At 46.0% G+C, this 26,691-nt stretch overlaps 1 protein-coding gene across 2 annotated transcripts in view; it reads right to left on the bottom strand.

The window, feature by feature from the left end:
* The window catches only part of AVIL (advillin), a 411,867-nt gene that overhangs the window by 92,661 nt on the left and 292,515 nt on the right, over window positions 1-26,691 (bottom strand). For both annotated transcript variants that reach the window (XM_086965687.1, XM_086965696.1), the window contains exons 13-15: window positions 23,933-24,091; window positions 16,099-16,278; window positions 13,668-13,813 (exon numbers count right to left, since the gene is read on the bottom strand). In XM_086965687.1, coding sequence (XP_086821813.1) covers window positions 13,668-13,813; window positions 16,099-16,278; window positions 23,933-24,091 — 485 coding nt within the window. The remainder of the gene's footprint in view (window positions 1-13,667; window positions 13,814-16,098; window positions 16,279-23,932; window positions 24,092-26,691) is intronic.

Genomic DNA, 26,691 nt, shown 5'->3' on the forward strand with positions numbered 1-26,691 from the left:
GAACAGTAGACCGGTAAGCTTCGTTGTGGTGCATGCTAATGCAAGGAAGTGACTCCTTCACTTCAAGGGAGATTCCTTTGTGTGTCTTGGATGTCTACAGGACTATAGAAGAGCCTGTATGGAGCACAGGCACAGATGATGCAGAAGACTGGCAGGATGACAAGATCAGGGGCAGCAGGAATCTTCCCAGTTGCAGTATCAGTTCCCAAAGCGAAGTCCAACGAAGTCCAAAGTGCCCAAACGTTTGAAGATAAAGTGGTTTTGGATCTAAATCTTGTCCCACACGAATCTAGGGACCCACAGGTAAGGCCTTAAGTACCCTAAGGAAAGGGTTGGGATGATTCAGGGGTCTCTCCCAGAGGAGGAGCTCGACAGTGGGGCGGATACTCCCATGTCCTTTGTCCAGTTTCATGCCAGAGCAGGAGCCAACGGCCCCCTGAACTGGTTTCAACTGGAGTATGCAAGGAGGGCACCGAATGTGCCCTTCAAAGCAGTACAGTGGCGCTGGCAAGCGCCCTCACCCTGTCCCAATACACTGAGTCCTGTCTAGGAGGTGGTCACATCTCCCTGTGACAGGATACCTATTGTCCTGCCTTCCCCTGCTTGAGCTTGGCTTAGCAGCAGGAGGGCAGAGTCCATGTCTCTGGTCGGCAGCAGCCATAATTTGCTGTCTGGTCTAGAAGACTGGTACCGGGAGCACAGAGGGCCTCCCAGAGGAGCTTTACAGTGCATGGAATCATACCCCTAACACTGTTTACATTGTTGGGGTATGATTCCAACATGTTTGATCCCATGACGGGGTTCGTTACAGCCAGTTTTGAGTTAGGCTTCGAGTAATGATGCATGGCCACTCTATGTATTGTAATGGCTGATCCACTTACAACCCGGGAGAATGGACTCCGTAGATTGTAGTGGTGTCCTGCTCATGCAGGGGCACCCTCACACTTTTAACCAAGCACCCTGCCTTCACGATTGAAAAGCCTGGCTTAGGGGTGACTTATAGGTTTTATGTGCAGTGACCTCAGTTATAAGGAAACTTATATTTGTTGTATGTTGTGCTAGCACCAGCTTACACAGGCTGCAATAGCAGGCCCACAGTCACATTTTGAGTGGTCTCCCATGAGGGGCATAATACATGCTTTAGCCCATGTGGGTCCCCTGGTGTACCTATGCCTTGGGTACCTTAGTACCATATACTAGGGACTTACAAGGGTACATCAGTAGCCAATCTAGGTGTACCTAAGTACCTACAATGTTCAATTTAGGGAAGAAGCACAGAGACTGGGGTCCTGATTATCAGGATACCAGTCAGACTAGTCAGTAAAACATAATGACACCAGCAAAGAGTGGGGGTGACCATGAAAGCAGATCCTACTTGCCTACATAAACCTTTTCCATAAGTAACCACAGGTGATTCTCTACCCTCCTACAGCCCACAGTTGCAATATGGAGTAAGAGCCTGGCACCTGTAAATTAATTGTACCTGCACCATTCTCTTGTATCTAACACTTCATCTTATAAAGCACTGTAATGAAGTAGAAGCATACAGGGAGGATAGGTAGGTGGGAGAGATAGCTTATTGGATCTCACCCACAAACATCTAGTTCAGTAGCACCACAGGATTATTGTAGCTTCAATCCGCAGCAACTTTCCAGAATACACCTGAAAATGTAGAGTATTAAGAAATGACCAAAACACCACACATTTTCCTCTTCAAACAAAACAGGAAAAGAATTTCCCACACCACTTATAACAGTTCCCTGACCACCCAATAGCAAAATGCTATACACAAATAACTGAAGAAAACAAAGAAGGAGAATAAAAAGGGTACTAACAAATGTAAAGGGCAAAAATAAGGATGGAGAAGTCCAGCATAAAATCAATGTGGAGACAACATAATCCTTCAGGTGTGAAAGGTCTCTGCAAAAGATTTTTATCCTAATGCACAATTTGCTGCCATTACCACCCTCCATTCCATGAACAACCTCAACTCTGGGACCATTCTTTATCTACCATATCTTTTTTTCTCATACTAATCATCCATGCTTAGATTCCATATGTGTCCATCTTTTATCTTTGATAGCATTATTAAACATGTTTACCACCTCCCTGTGTTCAGTGTACTTAGACCCCTGTTGGCTCACAAACAGGAGTGTCACTGGGATAGCCGTGCATGGGATGCACTGATCTTTGATGTATGTGCTGGCAGTTGTGCATGGGAGATTGCACAACTCCTCGTGTGCAGTGACCACATCGAGGCGCTCCCCTATTGGGCTGTGTTGTGGATTGGGGAAACGGTGTGGACTGAGCACATCTACCCGGACCAGTTAATGGATTGGCTCACCCTAGTGTTCCTTGAACCTGACAACAACGTACTATTGGAACACATTGCCCATGAAGCTGCGCTTGCATTCATGGACGAGTAACTACGTTCCTGCAGCCACATCGATTGTCAGCCACAGCACAGGTCCCAACACCTTGTTGGATCGTGGGGAATGCTCACACATCCCACCGGAATAGTTGACAAGTCTGCCTTCGTCTGGACTCTGAATGCATGTGCGTGGAACAACGTGTGTGTACACACACCTGTGCAAGGTGATGCAGTTCCATGGTCGGATTAGCACAGCGTCCTTTGGCAACGTTACCAATTCGGACATACTGCTGGTGGAAGAATACACACATGGCAATGTAGCACGACATGTGACCTTGTCGGACCCTTTCACCTGATCACTGTCAGCAGAGCAGACAGTCGGCGCAGTCTGGTGGTAGAGCACTATACAGACCCTGTAGTCGTATCCCCTCTGTGGCTGTGAGTCGTGTCCCCTCATATGGGGCAATGGGCATATGCCAAACATCACATGACTCGTCCAGAAAGGCAAGGTGGGCTAAGACCGTTGCCATCCGTAATGATTTCGTGTACATTTCTGCCTCCCAATACTTGCACCTCGACATGTTCCCATGCAGCGTGTAAGTGTCTTAAGCCTGTCCCTGCATGTTGTGGCCTTTGCCTTGTCCGTACTGACACGCACATGTCGATAAATTCAACACAACTTTACTACTGTGCAACTGTGATGAGTGTTGATTAGAATGACAAATCGTGTGCCTCAATGAGCATTGTCCGTACACAGGGAGGGACTGACTGACGCATGAACAATGGAGGTGGGACCCTTTGGACTGCTTCACCTCTGTGAGCCACACATTGTTTTCAGGATAGTTGCTGACAGGCCTGTGCACTTACGTGTCGTCAGCAATGTGGGTATGGTGTCCAACCTCTGACCATGTGGAGCACTGAAATGAAGCAAAACAGAATGTTTCCACACAGATGTGTGTGAGTAGGTATGCGAAGTGAAGTACTGGTGTCACATGTGATGTAGGACACCACTTCTGGCCTGCTACCGATTTGGTCATTCCTACACACAGCTCTGTTCAATACATGGACGTGTGCATATGTTGGGGTGTTGCGAGACTGTCGTTATTGTGCAATCAGGCCACTGCTAGTACTCACCTTCACAGTCATCCAACTGGCCATGTGGCTCAGGGTTAAACATGCACATTGATGTCAGTTACCAGGGTGTACCTTCTTATGCAATCATTGTCCATACATCCATTCTTGAGTGAACATAGTCATTACTCATCTGTGTGATTTCAAATGTTGTATTCAAATTCTGGTGAATGCCGGAGCTGGAGCTGTACATGGCCATGCCCAGCCAACATTACATGGAAGCCCAGTGGTGGGCCAACCAGAGTCCTTTGGGGATTGAAAAGTGATTTGGGAGAGGGAGAGTGCAGTCCGCAGCAGGATTGCTGTGTAACAGTCAACCAGTGAATATATGGCAGTCCATGTCGGGGTCCAGGTGAATGTCGCAGAGTGTTTCGGGGGTCAGTGGAAGGTGTTGTCCCAGCGCATGATGCATAGGGCAGGGACAGGTCATATGGTGGTGATGGATGCTACTACCTCCTTCCTCACACAGTAATTACCATCCACATTTTAGTCCTTAGATAATTCTTCTGTGTCCGGTGTGTCCGGCGTGTGTGGCGGGGTAATGGCTGCATCACTGTGTGCCACTGACACATCAGGGTGCAAAGGTGATAGGGCTGCATCACTGTGTGCCACTGACACATCAGGAGTCGCAGATGTGTGTGTCGAAGTTCCCGCGGCAGTTATCTGGAACAGGCTCAGTGGCAAGATGATCCCAACTACATCTCGCTGGTGTTCAGCCGTGGCAGCCATACTTTCATCCTGTATCTGCTCCATGGTCTCAATTGTCCTGCGCATCTGTGACAACTATGTGCTGTCTTCACTGGTGACTGTCTGTCTAGACATTTCTTGTATCCGAGTGATGGCACAGGCGATGTCAGCCAAGGATTGTCGGGGAGCATGGTTAGGAAAGTGGGTGTCCGTTAGGGACTGTAAGTGGCCCTTGGTGGAACACAGACTCCCACGTATGGCATCAAGTTTGGCTGCCATGAGCTCAAAAGCCACCTGCAGCTGATCAGACAACTCCACCTGGCAACCCAACACACACCGTTGAAATTCCATGTGTTGTTCGTGGGGGTCCTGGGAGACAGCCGTGGTGGTGTGTGTTTCGTCTGTGCAGGTGGTGGGGTCACCTCCAGGCATCTGGGCTACTCTGCTCCTGGGGGTGGTTTGCGGCGGCTGTCCATTAGCCGTTGGAGGGTATCTGAACATATGTGCAGGTTGTCCTCTTCATCTTCACTGATGGGATTTATGGTCTGCTCCAAAGTAAGTGTTGTTTGTCCCTCTGCAATGTTAAGGGGGATGCAGGTTAACAGTGTTTCCCATGTATGTTGCTGCTTTGCAGTAGTTTACATACAAACAGCATGACAATGCACATTGTAACTGTATTGGCGGTGCAGGCTATTTGATGGCAGACAGTGGGTTTTTCGAGTACATGACCGATGTGTGGTAGTACCTGTACATTGTCATCACACAGTGTCATGCAAAGCCAGATGTGAGTGGCCAGTTACTACACACAAGCAGAACCTGTTGTGTCCATTGTCTTGCGGTGTAGGTATTGCACTATGTACCACATTGCCGTCATTGCTGATGGTATGTGATTGGTATGTGTATTTGCTGCATTATGGGAGTCACCCCTGCAGCTCTGTATTCATGGATTCTTATCCCTTTGATGCAGTGTGCCTTTGAATTATGTGTATTTCGGGGACTGAAATGTTTGTGACTTGGGTCATTTGTGCTCTTGGACATATTTTGTGGCCTTGTGCATTGTTTGCCTGCAGCGTCTATTGGACGGCATGGGTTGTGGGTGCACGTACATATGTCGCAGTGTGACCTGCTCCTTTACAGATGTGATCCACACTGGGCCACCTCCATGTCGAATTGTGCACGATGTCATGTATTTTGGCTGCTGCCATGCTATCGGTCATGCAGTGTCACTTGCATAGTCAGTGTGGCTTACACAGCCGCTGCTTTTCTGGATTCATCACATTGGCATGGATAGGTTGTGTTGTTGGTGATTTGGTGGGGGCACATATGTGCACATGGTGTGCGGGGGCCTACTTGGTATTTTTATGTGTACCGCAGTGTGTCAAAAGTATCAGGGACATATTCCACAGTCATTGTGTGTGTGCAGAGTGCTACACATGATTATGCATGTGCGCCATTGTGCCCATCTCCCTCCGTCCCCCCTGTCCCTGGGCGTTACTCACCCTGTGGCTGTAGGTTCAGGTCATATCGAGCTGTGTGCAGGCCCCCCGACTCCTGCCACCGTCTCCACACAGGTGACTGTGGCCACCATTTCCTCCAGCTCATCCAGCTCCTTCTGTGGCGCAGAACTCCCACCTCCTGTCGCCGTTGCTGCCTTCCTGTTGGCGGCGAGTTTCTGTCTGGTCTGGCTTTGCACATCATGCCAGCGCCTCTTGACCTCCTCCATTGACCTCCCCGACACTCCGACTACATAGGCGTTGGTCTGTCATATTTCCGTTTGGGTTTCCAGTGCAGCAGTGGAGGTGACGAACAGACGTTGGTAGTGTCCTATCACCTCCGTGACGATGATCCGGTCTTCCAGCGGACTGAACCCTCTTCATCTTATTCTTCTCCTTGCCCTTCCCCGAACACAGGGTTCTATGCTGGTCCTCCGTGGGGCTTGTGGGGTTCCGATTGTCCTCTTCACTCGGTCTGGGTGCATCCATGGTGCTACGTGGTTTAAATTGGTTTTGGTGTGGTTTTGTTGTGGCTTTTATAGTGCATTTTCCCGCATAACGCATGGGAATTGCAGGCCTGTTGCTGTTTTTTTTGCTAATTTTGGTATCGCGCTTTGGGGCATCGAAACTTTTTGGGCGTTCGTGTTACGCATTTTTTTGTTTGTCGCGTTGGATTTTACGCAGTCATTTGGCGTGTTATCATGCTACTATCACATGCTGCCGCCGGGTTGGGAATTGAAAGTTAAGACTGTGTTATTTTCTCGCGATGGACTGTGATATGTAAAGTTGTGTTGAGCTAAATTTGCAAATGGTATCACACGTTCTTGGGAATATGTCCCATTGTTATCAGACATCTCATCTCCCTATCCACATAAGCCCATCCTTTTCTGTTAGATCCTCTCTTACATCCCACTTTGTGAGGATGTGAGAAAATAATTTTAAGAGCAAAAAGTAGTCACAGGGACCACTGCCTGCCCTTAAAAAAATGAACCTGAAAAGTTTAATTTTTCTTTTTAGATGCATCCCGTTTTCCTTTAAGGAAAATGAACTGCATTAAAAAAAAAAAGACTGCCTTACTGTGATTAATGCAGGCAGACGTCTGTGTTGGTAGCCCGTATGCAAGTCCTTTAATGCCCCGGTCATTGGCAACACCAGCAGAAGCTTTCCTGAAGCCAGTCCCGGTGTCTGGTGAGCACAAATTCAAGGGTGATGGGGTTAACTGAGAGAAAGGATTGCGAACTGTTCGAGAAACATTAGGAGATGGGTGGGTCCTCTCCTAATCCAGCATGAGAGTGGAATCCCACGAGTGACAACGAGGGCCACAGCGCACCGGTAGGGGGCCAACAAAATGTAGCAGTAAGGGGACTGGAGCCAGAAGGCAAAAGCCCACTCTCAATAACTCATTTGCCAAAAACAATTGCAAAATTCGGAGAACTGGTTCTATGCCAAGTCATTCAGCACCTCTCGTAAAAGTCTTGCAGCGGCATGTTTCTACTCCACGGGCACCCACTCCCTTATTTTTAGATCCCATATGTGTATATATTCCTTATTTTTATAGTCCCACCTTTAAAGACCTCCCTGCAGACCGAGGCCCCAGTTGGAAACTCAGCTGTGTAAAATGTTCTGGGAGGCAGTTTCCAACTTTCATATGGCTGGGGAAGTCTGCAGCCCTACAATGGGAGCTTGCAAAGGGATCATAAACTGAGAACTAAGTGAACTCCCTAAACTACAACAACATACACTCTATTTTTGCAAGCTGGTGATTAGTGCCACCTAGAGGTCAAAGTTAAATAAACACTACAAAAGGCTAAACTATTCACATGGCCATTCATTCCTTCCTTCCTGTTTTTAGGTCGAGCTGGAGAAAGCAATGCGAAGCATTGCATCCAGCTCGACAACTAATGTTGCCGCCTCCTGGGAATCTGAGACAGGGGTCGGGCATGCGCGGCGATTGGTGTCTGTGAACGTGCACGTCCAGGCTGGCACCGTGCATATCTCCTGCCTCAGATTCCCTGAAGTGTGCAAACACACACATACACACATAGGCAGGCAGCCACACAAACAGGCACACACACAGACGCAGGCACACACACGCACGCAGGTACATACACGCACGCAGGCACACACACGCACGCATGCACACACACACATGCACACACGCAGGCACACACGCGTGCACACACACACACACACACACACACACATGCCGGCACAGCCACATACGCGCACACATACCCCACCCCACTCACCGGGCTCTTTTGTCCCTGCTCTGTTTCAGGCTCCGTCACTCCGCCGCATCACACTGCTCCCGAACTTCCATTTTCGGGCCGGGGGAGAGGCGTAACCGGAAAAGGTAGGTCTGACGGGCGGGGCCAGAGAAGGGGAGGCGGGCCTCTTACCTGCTGATAGTCGATGGCCGCGCTTTTGCATGAACAGATCTCTCCCCCATATCACTTCCTTATCCTTGTTTAGGACTTGTGCTCTGTCTGGGTGCAATAACATAAAACTCAGGGGGGAGCAGCAAAATGCTGGTCATGTGCCCCGCTGTGTGAAGTATAGATTGCAGTTTGCAGTTTATAAGTTTCAAGCCGCATTTAATTACATAGGCCTTAACTTTTGGAGGAAAAAAAGTGATTAGTTGAGTCCTACTTAAAGCACTGGTGGGTAGAAAAGTCTATCAATGTGATGTCATCTGCAAAACTGTGCCCATAAAAAGGTGGCTACATACCGCCATGGAGACAAAAACTCTATTTTTAACAATAGCATGTTTTCCTCGTTTTATCAGGCCCTGGCAGCACCAGCCGCGTGCATGGAGGACCCAACCCAGCCACCTGCAGCGCACCTGTGGCTGTTCATATCCCTTCACCTCGAAGCGCTACCAGCGCCGGATGTTGTTGCAGAAATTAAGAGGGCTTGGCGCCAACTCAAGCGTGGACCGATGCCAGACAGAGCAGTGTAGCCCTTACATGGCTCTTCTGAAGCACACCCATGGGGGAGGGCAGTACCAGCCGCGGGGACACCATGTTCACCCCCTCTCCTCCCGTTACTAAGCGCTTAATAATCTTTTTAATTAAAAAGTGATGGGACCCAAACAGGTCTGACGTGTCCCCTCTGTAACCAGAGCGCGCTGTGGAACAAAGTCCATTTGACTCGAGTTAGGAGTTCAGTCCCAGATTTAGAGAGGGGGCGCACTGAGAGACGGTCTCCGGTAACAAGCGTGACATTTCTGGCCAGAGATCTGTGAGCTGCCGGGCCTCGAGAGGTCCCACTTGTAAGCCTCGGTGCACAAGTATTCGTGAAAATCATGGTGCACTGCACAGCATTAGGAGGCCTGGCAAGTGGTGTTCTAGAAGGGTCGTGGTTGGTGCAAGCTTCCTAACCCTGGCCCTCTCCCAATGTGCGTTCTCACGTTAGGCAAGCTATTGGCCTCTCTGCTGAGACTAGCAACAGACATTGGTTACGTCAGTTTTACACTCGTGCAAATTAAGTAAATTCATTAGTATTGAGCAGTCCCTCCCAGGGGCTGTCACTTTCCTCCCTGCAGGGTGAACCCATGCCAGGTTTTCCGGATATCCACATGGAATAAATTTACTTGCAAAAATATCAATCAGGAGCCATTTACGTAGTGGCAATAGTGAAAATGTGGCTTGGATGCGATCCTCCTGGACCTAAGTTGGGCACCTGTGTGCCGAGAGTTCACACTGGAGAGAGTAGGGCTATGCCGGAGTACAGACTGGCATACATTTTGTGTCCTAAATATCGTTTGGAAAAATAGCGGGCCACCAAAATCAATAATAGAAAATGTACACCCAGTGGGATGCTGTTTTTGTTTATGACTTTGGTTTCAGCCAAATAGCTTCATAGAATATTCGGACAGAGAAGCCAGGTACTGCTGGCTGCAGCTGGCGGGTTAGGAGCCAGATAAAACTATACACAGTAAAGAGACCAGGGGGCGCTCAGATGACAAATTTCCAAAGTGCATTTTCACCATTCCTAGCATGCCCTTTAGCCCTGCTTGATTGACAGCTCGTCATGGGAGCTTAACATGCTCCAATAACAAGCCACCAACGTGCCTTTCTGGTCTTCGGGAACATTCCATGGTAAGGATCAATGAACTGTTTAACGTTAGTTGACCGGCGACCTCTGACCCTTGGAGAAAGTGAGGCTGACGCTGAAAGTGTATTTCTTTTAGTCAGATTGCCAACTGTTGTGGTGTGACACATCTGTGCTTTCTGCTGGCATAGACCAGTGTGCAACCAAAATATGAGTGAATTCGGGAGCTCGGTGCACCACAAGCAGTCAGTTCGAACAAAGTGCTTTTTTCAGGTGCGTGAACAATACAACGAAGCTCTTTATAATCAATCTTTTTTTGTTGCAAAAACAACCGCACAGGTGCACCACAGAAAATAAGACAATAAGTGCAAATAGTATTTGAACACAATGAAGAAATATTTCTCAGAGAGATGTTGATAGTCTTCTCTAAATCTTTATTTGCAGTTTGCAGTAAAACGTACAGCCGACGCGTTTCGTCCCAAGCTGGGACTACTTCAGGGCTTTAAGTTTGTGATCCGTCGCTTGTAGAAATAACGTGAAAGGAACCGGGGTCCAAGGGGCGCCTTCCTCGAACACGACGTTGCTGTAGGTGTTTCGGCGGGACGAGGGCAGTGGATGGGCGCCGGCTGTTTTACCAGGAACGGCCTGCTGGAACACAGTGCCCACACCCTCCTCCCTTGGACTTCTAGGACAACCTGTCCACTACTACTTATATTTATCATTCAGTATATGCTCTAAGACAGATACAAACTAAGGTAGCAAGACCATTTACACTGCCTAGGAACCGTGTTAAGCACTGCTCTCATCTTCCATCAACAAGCTTACAGACTCACACTGCTAATTTGGCATGGGAATGAACTAATACACATTCCGGTTCGTACATCAAGCTTACATTGTCCGGGAAGGCGCCCCTTGGACCCCGGTTCCTTTCACGTTATTTCTACAAGCGACGGATCACAAACTTAAAGCCCTGAAGAAGTCCCAGCTTGGGACGAAACGCGTCAGCTGTACGTTTTACTGCAAACTGCAAATAAAGATTTAGAGAAGACTATCAACATCTCTCTGAGAAATATTTCTTCATTGTGTTCAAATACTATTTGCACTTATTGTCTTATTTTCTGTGGTGCACCTGTGCGGTTGTTTTTGCATTGAAATTCCCTAGGGATTAGGCACAGTTATGATGGGTGCCATTCAGTGTGCACACATGCCCCTTCATTAACTTAGGGGTCAAAGAATATCACGGGGAGAAAGTGAGTCAGGTGCTGTCACTAGGAAGGGTCCATCATTAGATTTTGTTTCAATCTTTTTTTGTTGTTGCAGTTTTATAAAGCACAACATCGACCCTGAAGGTATTGGAGCGCTTTACATGAGCACCAGTAAAATTACACAAGGACACATTCATTTGGTAGGTGAGGGGATTAAGAGATTTGCTCAGATTCACAGGATGTTTAGCTGACGCGGAGGTCTCGAACCAAATTCCCCAGTTCCAAGGTCGGCAGCTCCGACCGTTATGCCACATTCTCTCCTCCAAGGGCAGTGTAAGTGTTTGCACTAGATAAAAGCAGGAGGAGTGTTCTGGACTCTAGGGGGCAGATTTACGAGCCCCTTTGCGCCACTTTTGCGCCACTTTTCCCATGTTAAAAGTGACGGGAAAGTGGTGCAAGCTGCTTGTAAATCTGCCCCTAGGTCTGTAACTCTGACCACGGTGGGGGAAATAGATAAAATTAAGCAAAACAGCGCAAGTCACCCTCCTTGTTGATCACCTGTATATACATTTAAGGATGGCTCAAGCTCAGAATCAATTGATTCCCGCCTCACTTTCAAAACCCAGATCACCAATAAAACATAGGCAGGTGATATCTACTCTCGATCCTAATAATAGTAGCCTTACCTTCCCACAAGAGGCTGTGATCCTCGACATCGGGACGCAAGCCGTGCTCACCTGAGGGAGTTCCTGAATCCATCCTGGCCCACCGAAGAGGAGCCTCAGCACCACTGCATCTCTCCTCAGAGGGCTGAAGCACTCGGACAGTGTCTCTCCGACCCTGAGAGAGCTACACAGGTTGCTCCTTCAAGGTACACCATATTTAAGACATAGGGGCATATTTACAAGTTAAGTGACAAAGCGTGTCATTAGCCAAGGTCAACGACACGCTTCATCACTTTAGAAACGCAGTGGGCACCATATTTCCTAGAATATAGTGCAGCCCTGCATTTCCCCCTGCACTGGTGCTAAATTTAGCTGCCTAGCGCCAATGTAAGATCCTTGCACCATAGTGCAAGCGTGCCTCTGTTGAGGGTAAGATTGTTTATGTGCAGAAAGGTACCCCTTCTTGCACATAAACAATCTTTAAATGCAGTTTTCTAACTTCTACATAAAAGTTGCAAAACAGCATTTATTTAAAAAAAATGTTTATGTGCAGGAAGGGGCACCTTCCTGCACATAAACAATCATAGGCATTTGCTGTTTCCATATGTGCTGCACAAGGCAGCACACATGGAAACTTTAAAAACAAGGAGAAATAAAGCGTTTCTTCTCTTTGCGCCTGTTTAAGACCAGGATTTCCCTGGTCTTAATTCTGGCGCTGCCTCCTATTTATACTGCCCTTGAAAATAGGAGGCAGCGTCAAAATCAATTGGTGTTGCGGTGGAACGCCCACCCCAACACCGCTTGCCCACCCCTTTCAGGCTAAAGACAACGTGAGAGGGGGCCTTATTTACAAGACAATGTTAAGCAACGTTAAGTGGCTTAACGCTGCCTTGTAAATAAGGTGAGGCCCCTTTCGCCATCACAACATCACTAAAAGTGAAGTTATGGTGGTGATGGGGGCTTGTAAATATGCTCTCTGGCATCAAATGCAAGCCAATGGTGAACAGCGAACCTGCCTGTCTGGACACCAAAATGAACATCTTGGTGGCCACCGCAACACAAGGTATCAAACTTCTCTAGTTTTCCCATGTCGGCTTTTCTTTCTCTCATGCTCTCTGTCTTACTTTTACCCTTGCTCGCTGCCTCCATTTCTCCCATAACCCCTCCTTTCTATTTCCTGTCCCCCGATACACACTGCCTTTTCTTCTGTCTTAAGGTCTGCTGTTGCTTCTTTCATGGTCTCTCATCCTTTCTTCCATGCAGTAGGGTATAACTTTCCCCTTAGTCTCTGCCTTCTGTTCTCCCATAAACAGTTTTTAGGTCGTGCCTTCTGTCATAACTTCTATCATAATCTGCTCTCCTTTCTCTATTAGTCTATTTGTCTTCCATGCAAATATTTTATTTTGCATACACTGTATCCCCCTTTAACACATGCTCTCTATCATACATTATCCCATACAACCTACATTCCTTACTCCCATACAGTCTGTAGTCTTCTCCCATTCAACCAGACTTTCTTTCTCCTATATGCGCAGCCTTCCAATTTTTTACAGTCTCCCTGAATTTGACTCATACATGATGCCTCATTTCTTAGAATGTCTTAGCTCCCATACACTATGCCTCCCTATTTCCCATACAGTATGTGTTCCTTTCTCCCATGCAATATTCTTAACTTTCTCTAACCTAATCACTCTGGGACACCACCACATCACTCGGGGACACCACCACATCACTCTGGGACACCACCACATCACTCAGCCCAAACACGTCCTCACTCAGCACCACAACAGCACTGTCCTTGCTTGCTACCAACAAGCATTGCCATAGCCAATAGGACTCGCATTAGGAAAGTGTAAGCTATTGGCTTTGTGAATAACAATGCTATTAATTTATATATTTTCAAAGCCAACACATATTAAAAAAATGTGTCATTTACAATACCAATAGCTCACACTTTCCTAATGCGAGACCTATTGCATTGCAAATGCTTGTTTTTAGTTCACTCTCCAAATGTTTCAAGAGCGAGCTAAATAGACAGAGATCTTTGAAAGCTGAATGGTACCTCTTGTCGCTGGCGTACGCGGCTTTTCCTCCAAGAAGCTCCCAAAACTGCACCGTCTCCTGCCCTTCGGCCAGTGTCTCCTCGTTGCCCACGGAGATTAAGCTAGCCAACTGCTTGGCCATCTCTCGCTCATCACCACTGGAACCCTGTGCAGGTCATTTAAAGTCAAAGTAAATATATACGCACTCAACAAAGTGGCGACACACAAAGAATACGACAAAGAACGACCGCTAGACTAATCCGGCTGAGCCATGTCCGTGTCTATTCTCTGTTGGGCTTTATTGTAAGAACCTGTTTTTAATTGTATTCCATCACCTCATAAATGAGAATCTAGCAGTTATAATGTAAAATATGCTGAACAAGCACATTTTGTCTTTGAAAGACATGGAGGCAACATAACTAAAAGTACATGTACAGGAACAAATATTAGGTATCTCAACAGTTGACAAGCTTTTACACATGGGGGCACATGCATCAATATTGCTTTTTGCGATTCCTTAATTGCGAAAAATAAGGAATCGCAATTAAGGAATCGCAAAATGCAATGCATCAAGAAATCGCTAAACAAATTGCGATTCCTTAAAATTCCTTAATTGCGATTCTCTAATTGAGAATCGCAATTAAGGAATGCCTCCCCATTCATTCCTATGGGCCTAGAGGCCCATAGGAATGAATGGGAAGACATTCTCAATTTGCGATTCTCAATTACAGAATCGCCAATTGAGAATGCAATTTCAAGGGTGTCAAAAGGACACCCTGTTGCACCCCTGAAATCTGCCTATAAGTACATATTGCACACACACATATGTGTGTGTGTAAAATGGAACTTTGAAAAATGCACTTTAGTGCATTTTTCTACGTTTTCGCAAATTACCATGAAGGTCAACTTCATGGTAATTTGCTCCCCTTATTAGCGAAATCGCTAATTTTTTAAGTTTGATGCATTGCATTTAAGGAATCTCAATTTGAGATTCCTTAAATGCAATTGCAATTTAAGAAATCGCAATTTTGCGATTTCTTAAATTGCTAAAAGTACAAAAATTATAATGCATCCCAAAAGTTAGAAATTGCATTCGCAAACGGCCGATTTTTGCAATTCGCACCATTTGCGAATGCAATTTTCAATGATGCATGTGCCCCATAGTTACGTTAAATGACTTCCACTGTGCAAGACAACAACCTGGTAAAAAAGGGAGAGGTGAAGGGACATAGAGAGGGGAGGGGAGGGCTGGGCAGCACTAGATTCCTCCTTCCGGTTTATCTTCCATAGGATAGCTTCGGAAAGCAACAACAGGTAAGTTATGCCATACAAAACGGCTTTTTTTTTTCAGGAGATTACTCAGATGACCATTGTGCAATTGTTGACGTATTTAAGATAAGTAATCCTTCTAAGAGAGTTTCGAAAATAGGTTTAATTGCTGTATTCGATCCTCTCTAAACCCCCTTTCAGCTCACGTGGATGCGAGCCAGAGCTCCTTATTAATAACTAGTAGGACGTGGCTTTTAGGGGGAATTTCATAATAGTGCCTGGAGCATGAAAAATCCCCTTCTCTACTCCGTCCCTTGCGTTGTCAGTGCTGCCTACGCCAGCCTCTACCTTGTGCATGGTCCAGCAGAGCAGCATGGACCTAACTGCATGTTCTATGACTCAATAGAGCAATTGCTTGTATTCACTAGTCTTGTTCCCCAGACATTACACGGTGTCTCTGATATCGAAAACAATGTTCATTTAAATCCGACCACTTGTTATTCGAATCCCTCTCTCGCTTGCCCTAGTGTGTGTCTGTGTCTCTCTCTCTCTCTCTCTCTCTCTCTCTCTCTCTCTCTCTCTCTCTCTCATATACCATCTCTTCCTTTATTTCACTTGAGGCTTTGTTCATTTGGATACTGTTGTTTTCTTTCGTTGGGTTTATGGTTCAGCTGCTATGCTATTCTGACAATCGGACTCCAGACTGTCTTTAGGCTTCTGTAGATCTGACCTCACCTCCCTATAGCACACTTGTCTTAGGTGGCCACTCACATGTTTTGGCAACGTAGCAACATTGTAAAGTTTCTATACGGCTTACGCCTCAACCCATAGAATCCCAACATAATTCAAGTGTCCACTGAGCCTAACATACGTTTTTGGGCACTGCCACATTCCCCATTAGGGACACCTGTTGCCTTAGAATCTATTGCTCATAGTAAACAGTCCTTAATGATGGAAGTATATTTTCCACATAATTCTAATTGATTGTGGAAGCGCAATGTTTCCTTAAATGTTTTACGAAAAGAGAGTACATATATAAAAATCATTATTTTTGGACAGCAGCTGAATGATTTAGTAGGCGCATGATTTAACTTTTATGCTTTTTTCCCCAAAGAACTATGTGCTGGTGTCATATATTGGACACCACCAGTACTGTGTTCATGAATCATGTAACAGGCTCACCTTGCCGTACCACAGGAAATAGTCGACTTGTGTCTTGAGTAGAAAGACATCGTTTGAGTTAAGTGAGGATGCAAAAGCTGGCACTTCCACTGCCTTGGTATTCGAGTGATGGGTCCCATGGATCTGGAACAGCCTCACCGGTGGCTCTGGTTCTGTATTGCCTTTGCGGGATGTCCCACCCTAAAAACAAAGCAGCATATATACCGATGTAACTAGAACACTCAATGAATTAATTGATGGGTGGGATAGCATTCCTAGCTAGTTTCAATTAAATTCATAAACTTTATTCGACAATTTAAGTCATAAAAGTATACATAGAAAAAACAGTATTTTAAAATCCATTAAAAATCCATTAAAATGCATACAATAAATATTAAAAAGGAATTAAACTACAATAGACTATTGACGAATATCAACTTACATATTTAAAATCAATCTGATCAATATACAATTCTTTCAGGGGTAAATTACACAGGAACTTACAGCTAAGGCTAGATCATCATATGTCAGTCGCTATTTGTTTTGTACGAATTACCCAAGCCCATTTTAGGAACTTAGCCACAGCAACAGCAATTGTAGGGGTTGGGTCAGTACATAAAATTCTAAGAGCCTCCTCGTGCCTATGTATCCCAAGCAATTTACATATAGGTTTAATCCACATCGTTCTGGGGGCAGTGTACATGGGACAAAAGAAGAGGAAATGGCTTATAGACTCTTGTTCCTCCCCACACTTTGGACATCTGTCGTTACCATTTTTTCCTGCCCAATTTGCTGTAAAAGACCTTACTGGGAGGGTGCCCACTCTCAGCTGAAAATAGAGCTTACGATCCAGCTGTTTCCCAATTATATCCCAATAGGGCTCCAGGATCGGGTGGGCCTTAATATCCATGAAACGACCTGTCAGGTGCCGGGAGAGACCCTCTGCCCTCTCTTCTGTAATCACCATCTCACAGTACTTTTTTTTTATAGAAGAGTTTTGGAGGGGAAAAAAGCATTTTCCGGATCTTCCCACAATTCCCTCATTCCCAATTTAAAAAGTAGAGACCGAATGGCCTTTAACCATTGTATTTTTTGGGAGGAGTCCTTGTTCATTATCTCCCTCAGGCCCTGAGCATAGTGGCTTAGTTCTTCTGTGGTCCATAGGCGGCGCCAATAAAGTAGGGGCCGCAAAAGGGCGAGGTCCTGCACCGCTTTTTTTCCAAGCTCCCACATTAAGGGTGTTAGCGGGGTACTTACGGGAACGCTAGTAGCTTTTCGTAGAAATTCATTTTCTGCTAGCGTCAATTTGCCTAGATCTTCAAAACCTCAAAGTTCGGCACCGTAAAGGGCCGAACTTAGGACCTTCATCCCATATACTTCTAATAGAGGGCTAATGGGCTTTGTCAATGAAGAAGAGAATTTTTTCAAAAGAATGCCGCCTGCTGTCGGTGTTTTAAGACTACAATGTCTATTTGTCTAGACCACCCCAGATCTTTCTGGAGAGTGACCCCCAGATAAGTGAAGGCATCTACACGCTCCAATGGGGAGCCATTCATATTTATCGTCCCTCTATAGGGCCTGGTAGTCCCAAGTGCTTTACGGCCCGTGAGGACCATAAACTTGGTTTTTGTTGTGTTTATTTCCAGGCCCCTATCGAGACAAAAGTCTTCATAGCGCCACAGCGCTTGTTGAAGCCCACTGGGTGTTTTTGAAATAATTAGGGTATCGTCTGCAAACATGAGGATCGGAACCCGCTCACTACACAATGCAGGGGCATCGGTCGGGACCAGGGAGAGAAAATATGCAACCCCGTTCACAAAGAGCGAGAACAGGGTAGGTGCCATGACGCACCCCTGCCTCAGTCCCCGCTCTACAGGGAAGGATTCCGTAACTTCCCCCTGGTGACCCCACCGGACCCGGGCGAACGTACCCTCATGTAAGCGGATGATCAGACTCAACAATTCAGGTGGCATTCCCTGCCCCGCAAGAACTTCCCATAATGTATTTCGTGGGACCAGGTCGAAGGCCGCTTTTAAATCAACGAAGACGGCAGACAAAGTACCCTTTTCCAGGACCACGGTACGCCAGTATAACATTATAAACCGGAAGTCCTGGTCTATGGTACTTGTTTTTGGATGGAAGCCAGCCTGGAGGTGACTCAAAATATTGTCATTATCCATCCAGGTCTGGATTTTGCCCAAAACCAGCCATCCCATGATTTTTTGTATGCAGTCAATTAGACTTATTGGTCTATAATTGGCTGCAAGCGACTTGTCCCCTTTCTTAAACACCAGCACTATTTCGGCCCCTTTCCAGGATTTAGGTACATCCATACCTTGGGCTACGGCATTAGCCACATACAGGATGTAGACCCGCCATCGCCCTCTGTTACTTAGAACTAAACCTGCGGGAACACAATCCATGCCAGTAGCACGACCCTCTGTAACTTGGTCCAAAGCCCTATCCACTTCCGCTAAATTAAAAGCAGGCTCCTCATAAAAGGTATGAACAAAAGAACCTCCACTTTTTTCAGAAGTGCTATTAGCGTATTGGGGCTTAAAATAGTCAACCCATGAATTTCGGTCGACATTATTTTGGGGGTTTTCACGGTGCCCTCCCCTGTCCCATTTAAAAATGTCCCAAAAAAGTTTGACATTCTTTGCATTACACGCCACTTTTAGATCCTGCCACATGCCCTCTTCCCATTCCCTTTTAGCTTTATATCGCTTAGACCTATAGTTTGCTCGGGCCTGTTTTATAGTACACATATCTTTGGATTTTAAGGCTTGACCCAGCTCGACCCTAGCTTGGCGGCAAGAACCGTCATACCATCTCTCAGGTTTTTTAGTTTGGGCACCTCTTTTTACTGAACTAGGTTTGCAAAAATATGTTTTTAGTTTGGTAAAAAACCCATTATGTACCTCCAACAGAAGATTAAGGGGATATCCATTCAGGGTGGCTGCCTCAATAGCCTCTAGGGCCCCTGCCAGATCTTCCTCAAGATTATCAAAAATATCCTGTAGATCTGCAACTTGGCCCCATTTGAGATGGCGCTTATCATTTGCCAGAACTGAATCTGGGGGGTATTCCCCTCATGAGAATTAACCACTTTGTGTGTACCCAGATTAAATATTGCGGTCAGAGGATTGTGGTCGCTCTCAATACGAGTCACTACCTCCATATCAACGAGAGTAGACCACATCTTCAAGGGGACGAGCAAATAGTCAATATTACTTGCCCTATTTCCATTGTCGAAAGTTTCTTTTCCCATTTTATCCGACAATGTGCGCCCATTGGCTGCTTGGAGCTCATTTTCAATACATAGGCCCTTTAACTGTATTGCGGCATCCGTCCATTTTCTTATGGGTTTAGTATCGAGCTGAGGAACTCCCCACCTGGCTCCTCATCCTCAGTTAAATGTATGTCGTCCAAACCTAGGGGTTCAAAAGTAGTATTGAAGTCACCGGCAAATAGTGACAATATATTGGGGGGAGTCGCCTGAAGTAATTTGTCCAGTTCTGCTACAACTTCAGATTTCTTTCCTCCCTGGAGCCCCCTCACATAAACATTATAAATATCGATTACTAAGTTAGCAGGGTAACTAAACCTGACACCAAGAATATCATTACTTACAACTGAGAGCTGTTGGGTTTGACATTTTAGGGACTGCCTAACCCGCATCACTAGAACCCCCATAGGACGACCATGACTTTTCTTAATAGCAGGCACAAAGAAGTTCAAATATCCTACTCTAAACATTGGTTCAATCGTCCACACCTCTTGAAACAAACAAATATCAAAGCAATCAATGAAATCAGCCCAAGCCTGGGAATTTAGTTTTGACCCCAGTCCCGCAACATTCCATGAGACCAACGCTGTATGACATAGAGGTCCATCAGATGTTACATCCAATTCGCCCCTTAAGTGGCAGCCCCCCGTGCCAAGATGTGCATTATTGTACTTGCCCAAGAGCAGATCTACATTTGGCACCACAATAGTGGTATCACATGTGTTACTCTGGCCAGTTTCAGCCTCCCCTATTTCCCCGGTTTTTAGAATAGACTCTTGCCCTATACTGGTCTCTATCCCCTCCCTTATATCCCCTACTCTGCTACCCTGGGTAAACCTTTGCAGTTCATACTGTCAATCACAGTCCCCTAACCCCAACAAGGCCTGAAATCTGTTAAACAACCTTACGTTCCCTATAGGACAAGGGTTTAGTACAGGTCCATATGGGAACATATCCCTCTCAAAGGAAACCGGAATCGGGGGGCCATAAAAAAAAGCTCAGGGTAGAACGTGTATCCCATTTGGCTGATCATTATGGGACCAATTACAAATATAGTTTACACATTTCTGATCTCTAAAATTGATAACAATGCAGTCTCCTGCCACCGTCTTGCAGCCCCTGCCTATCCAATTAACTCTCCTAACCCCTAGTATTTCCACTCGTGTATTAACTGGCAGAGAACGGTTCTTGTTAAGCCAGAGAATGCATTTATGCTTTAGATCTAGGTATGATTCACGTTTTCCCTGGATTACTGGTGGAACCCCTGCCAAGACTACCACAAAGGGGGCTGATTGGGGAGGGAGGTCAATGTAGGGTAAAGAAGGTTTATTATAAGTCCTGGGTAAAACAGGCAAATTTTGCTGTCTAGCATCCAGCCTAGTAGTGACATCCTGATTACTCTCTTTACTCGAAGGTGTCACTCCCACCCCTGTATGGTTGGCCACCTGGGGGACATCTTACTGGACCAATGAAGTTTGGGGCGCCTGGTGAACATCTTTTCGGACCAGTGAAGTTTGAGGCGCCACACTATCTTTGCATGCATTTCCCACCCCTGATGAGGCAGTGGGTTGAGAATTAATAGTGTGCGCCTTATCAGTAGCTAGGGATGGCCCAACCACCTGTCCTGAGCTGGCACCACTATTTGAACCAGTTGAACCATGGGCTACAGGCGTTTTCGCTCGGGCAAAGTGACCACTAAGCCTTGGACCTGCCTGTTTCTGGGTTGTTACCAAGTTCAGCTCAATGCACACTATTCTATTTTCAATGGAGTCCAGCCGCTCATGCAATGGGTGACACACTTTCTTAAAAGTACTCTCCAGTCTTTTCCAAAATGAAGGTACCAAGTCCAAATCTGTCTTCTTCCCCCTGGTATCCAAATTGTTTTCCTGCCCATTATCATCGGCCATGCCATGCTGTGCCGGGCTATTTGGTGTAGTTACTGCTGGGTCATCGACAGGAACAATTATTTTGCATGACCTTGCTTTTTTCCCTCGGGCATTAATTTGCGGCCCAGGACGCTTCCTTTGTGTCTCGGCCCTCCCCTTCGGCTGGATCATAGTTGGTTTTACTTGTCCAGCTGACCTAGTTTTAATATTAGATGAAGGTGCTCTCTCTGTGTCATTTACAGGTGTTCCATCTCCTGTCGAATTTTCGCTTATATTCAGGATGGTTACTGTCTGGGGCGAAAGGTTAGTTACCACCCCCGACGGAGGAAGCGTGCCCTGGGAGTCGGTATGTAAGTGTATCGGAGATCTGGCTTCTGCCAGCGGTCTCAGCGAAGACCTTTTGTGAAATGATGTATCCAAGGATAGTCTTTTCGAAGTTAATTCAATATCCTTAGCAAGTGCGGTGGATACCCTAATGAGAAAGTTATCTAAAGTTCCCATTAATGATCCACCCGTAGATTTCCTACTGCTTGGGCCAGCATCTGGTGGAGTAGCCATCCTTAATTAGTCCTGGATGTTACTCAGTGCAATCAACAGATAGTAACAATAAATGTCACACCCCTTTAATGTACAACAACACTGACCTTTTAAATACTGCAGGAGGTCTCAGAGGGGTGGCCCGTCCCGTCCTTAACCGGTCTTGAACGGGCTTAAACGGGCCTGCCCTTGGCCCGGGCTTAGCCCGGCACTGCCCGCGCGCATCCCGCGTCACGTAGAGAGCGCTGGTCTTTTGTGCGCCTCCTGGCGTGTAGGTGGGCGTGTGCGGCCATTTACAGCTCCCGCTATACCTTATGGGAGGTGTAGTCCCTCCTCTCTGCGGCCGCCGGTATTACCAAGATGCGGCAGCGGAGGGGACTAAAGGATGGCAGGCAAGGCTCTCTCCCTGCTCGGGGCAAGCGCAGCACAGCCCAAAGCAAAGTTCAGCTGGTCGGCAGGGTTTTCAAAACTGCGTCGCCGTTCCCCGTGTTACCCGCAAGCACAAGTGAAGATATTTAGACAGCGCCTCCCGCTCCTCTGCGAGAGCGCTGGTCTTTTGTGCGCCTCCTGGCGCGTAGGTGGGCGTGTGCGGCCGTTACAGCTCCCGCTATACCTTATGGGAGGTGTAGTCCCCCCTCTCTGCGGCCACCGGTATTACCAAGGTGCAGCAGCGGGGGGGACTAAAGGATGGCAGGCAAGGCTCTCTCCCTGCTCGGGGCAAGCGCAGCACGGCCCAAAGCAAAGTTCAGCAGGTCGGCAGGGTTTTCAAAACTGCATCGCAGTTCCCCGTGTTACCCGCAAGCACAGGTGAAGATATTTAGATAGCTAGTTTCAGTTACTAAAGACAATAAGAAATCCTTTATTGGAGGCTAGGAAACAGTTCAACCTATTTCTAAAATCATCACCTTTGAAAACTGCAAAAATGTACAAAGATCTCCAAATAAAATGAAGAGTTTGGAATTTCAATAGGCAGTTATTGTTTGCAAGCAAAGTTAAAATGAGTCCAAAGGAAATGAAAGACTGACAGAATTCAAATTACCTGCACAGAATTGTAGGTAAAATGTACTAGTTTCGTATGAACAGCATAAACATTTGGACTATTGACTAAATTATAATAAAAGATTTGGAAACTGGTTTTTAATATCCGAGATATCATGAGCTGACCATGAATGGAACCAAATCTCCTGTTTATATTCCAGCTACATCTGCAGTTCAAAGGTATAGTGGAAGAGAATATCATAAGATTTTGTGGGATCTCCCACCATAGGCGGTGTCATCCTTTTCCATATATTGACCCATAGACAATTGTTTCATATGCTTGACCGTGCCTTTCATCTACATTATACCCATGCTTGTTCACTGTCTCTCTTCAGTTCTTGTCCTTGATGACTTTACGTTGTTACCAATCCTTTCACTCTTTGTAACCTCCCAATATGCTGCCACCACAGCATTTTTGGCAGACTGACAACTCTTCCACACCCTCCGCATCCTTCATAAGACCTTCAAGTGGGTCACCCCGTAGTCAAGGAAAACAGTCACCCACGCACTCATCACCACAAACTGGACTATGGAAACGCTCTCTAAACCGGCATCAACAAGTCCCTACTCCAGGCTATACAGAACCCTGCGGCCAGACTCGTCCTCGGCATCCCCCAGCATGAACACATCAGCCAAAACCTGCAGAGACTCCACTGGCTCCCCGTGGAGAAGAGAGTCACCTTCAAAATCCTCACCCATGCCTACAAATGCCTTCACAACAACTGACCCAAATACCTCAACGACAGAATAAACTTCCACGCACCCAAAAGAAACGTCTGATCCGCCAACCTTGCAATAGCTGTAACCCCACGCATCCACAGAGTCAGAGCAGTCGGAAGATCATTCTCTCACATTGCAGCAGAAACCTGGAGCGAGCTCAGATGCGCCCCCTCCTTGAACAGCTTCAGAAAGACCCGCAAGACCTGGCTCTTCGCCTAAACGGATTTGTTCCCCCCCTCTACACCTTGACACCCTCACCGGTGAGTGGTGTGCTTACAATTCCCTGATTGATTGATTGAACTCTCAATCCCGCCTCCACTGGGAGATGCAGGCAGTGCGTATGCATGCATACATGCATGTTTGCATATGTGAGATGTCTCATTACCTCAAACAGCACAAGTTTTCCCTTGAAGATGGCCATGAAATGCCGCGGCTCCTTGCCCATGGTTACGCGGACCTGGACTGGCTCCCCATTGAAATCCTGATCCAACTGCACAGCGAGAAAGGCAGAGGCTGCCAGCTCATCCTGAGTAGCATGCCGACCCTAGCACAGAAAGAGAAGGGACATTCAAAGACTTCAATAAGTATTCATGTCATTTATGTATGTTTAATACTCTACAAATAGAAACACAGTATATAATGTGAAGTGCATAAAAATGGTTGGCAGATGGATAATATTGCTAAGGACCTTATTATGAGTCTGGCAGTCCACGGACCGCCAGACTCCTGGTGGCAGTATCCTGACTGCCCTATTATAACTAGGGTGGTCAGGCCATCCTGAGATCGTCGCAACTGCCAGGAAACCGCTGTTTCCTGACGGTAGCACAGCAGTCATGAGTACCACTGCGGTCCCGCCAAGCATATTACGAGTTTCCTCTCTGCCACGGTTTCCATAGCAGTGAGCCCATCATGTGGCTGCATACAGAGGGGCAAAACATGTGCCCCCCTGTGCTCATGCACCCCAGTACCTGCACAGCATGGACTGCAGCAGTCCATGCCGTGAGGGTACAGCCTTTGATGTTATCAATGCTGTGCCGATTTCATAGGTACCGCTCTGGGAACACTAAAGAATCACCCGCCAGACAAGGAGAAAACTCCTGATCTGGTGGGTGGTTCGTACATGGGTTTGATGGAGCAGGAGCAGGCTAGTTCAACTCCCGCACCGTCAAACTCATAATGAAGCCCTAAGTGTCAAAGATGAAATAATGATTGTTGAGCTGTGGTACAACACAATCACAGGACACTAAAGTCACTGTTCTACATTTCATATATTTTCTGTTGAAATATCCACTGCGTGATTATGGTTCAAAAGCACTTTTCATTGAAAAAGCATTTTTTGATTGGCAAATTACTTTGGCCCCGTCAAGGATGGGCACCAAAGTTGCTACTCACTTAGCATGGTCTGTTAAGATCCAGCTTACCAAAGTTTGCGCAGTTCTGTGCAAGCAAAAAAGTTATGGGGTAAGGGTACAAGAAAAGAAGTTCTTTTGCATATTAATCTACAGGAAATTTTGCTTGCAGTTACAGCAAAATCAGAGGGACAGATTTATGACAAACTGAAGGTTGTATAGTGGTCCTGAGGCCGCAATATGCTTGGTGTCAAGTTTGTGTCAAGTTTATTTGTTTGTGGTAACGGAACTCAATTGAGGTCCACATAATAATTCAGTAAAAAACAACAAGATGTTTTAAAAAATTACATGATATTAAACTATCAATATAACGGTAAAAAACTTTTAAAGAAATGAAACAATTTAAAGCAAAACATTTCATTCGGAGGATTAAGCATTGCTTCAATAAAATCAAAGGCAGTAAGGATACCCATTTGAAGACACATAGGTCTTAACCATTTACGTCTAAATCCCATAAGTACCGGACAGACAAAAATGACATGATACATATCCTGGGAATTGGAATTACAAAAATCACAAATGTCGGAACAACCGTACCATTTGGACAAGAGACAGTTCAAAGGGAGTAAATTATGCCTTAACAAAAGGGTAAATCGCCTAACTCCATGAGGGAGATTCCAGAATATATATGGTTGAGGTTTTTTTATTTGACAAAAGTTACCGGTAGAGAACATTCCTCTCTTCACTTTACTTGCCCCTCTATCTACTCTATAACCCAACTCCCAGGAAGCAGACTTTAAAACTAACTTTAATTGGGCCGCAGATAATGAAAAAAGATCTTGTTCATCTAACTGCAATAATGTAACAGCCTGTCGGAAATTCCTTACAATTGAAGACTAAGCATTAAAGATACCCAACAGCTCATTTTTTATGAGATGCCTCAGCGTACCCGGTATTCCTCCAGCAATGTTAAAAACCCAACGCACCACACTCGCAACTGCCTGAGCCCAGGAACTACGCAAACCGAATTCCTGTCTCAGAGAAGACGTAGAATTTGCAGTATTTACAGAGGTAAGGTTGCGTAATATTTTTCCTTCAGTGGAATCCAAAAAATTCCAACATGTCATATCTACTATTTCTAGTCCATAAATAAGGGATGCGGGGATTTTTGCTCGTAATACCTCGAGCAATATGGAGAAATGCCTTCTACCTGTCGCCTTGTAAAGAGAAATAAGACTCTTCCCTTGAGCAAGAGCTTTCCTGCTATTATTCTCAGTATGAGCTTTGTCACTTAGACTACTCGTGACAATCTTTCCAAGGAAAGGATAGGATTTGACTACTTCTAGTCTTTCGCCCCCAACAGAACAGTGGTAATTGTCATATTTGGATTTTTTCCTTCCCCGGAAGCACATTATTTTGCTTTTTAAAATATTTATTTTTAAAAAATGGGCCTCAGCGTAGGAGTTCAGTGCGTGTAGGCGGCCATTCAAACCTTTTGGGGTAAGGTCCAAAATTAAAATATCATCCGCGTACATTAGGCACACTATTGGGGTTCCCCCTAGAACTAGAGCAATACCATTACTAGATGATAATAAAGCCTGAGGGAGGTCAGCTATATATAAAGAGAACAACAGAGGAGCCAATAAGCAGCCCTGTTTAAGTCCATTAATCGTGGGTATAACCCTAGATAGTCCTCTCTCGCCACCCATTAATACTCTGCACCAAGTGTCTGTGTGCAGTGCAATAACTAACCTTAATAAACTAGAGGGCATCCCTAGATTAGCTAACTTACTCC

This window comes from Lissotriton vulgaris, chromosome 1_1 (genome assembly GCF_964263255.1).
Source record: "Lissotriton vulgaris chromosome 1_1, aLisVul1.2, whole genome shotgun sequence".
Lineage (NCBI taxonomy): Eukaryota > Metazoa > Chordata > Amphibia > Caudata > Salamandridae > Lissotriton > Lissotriton vulgaris.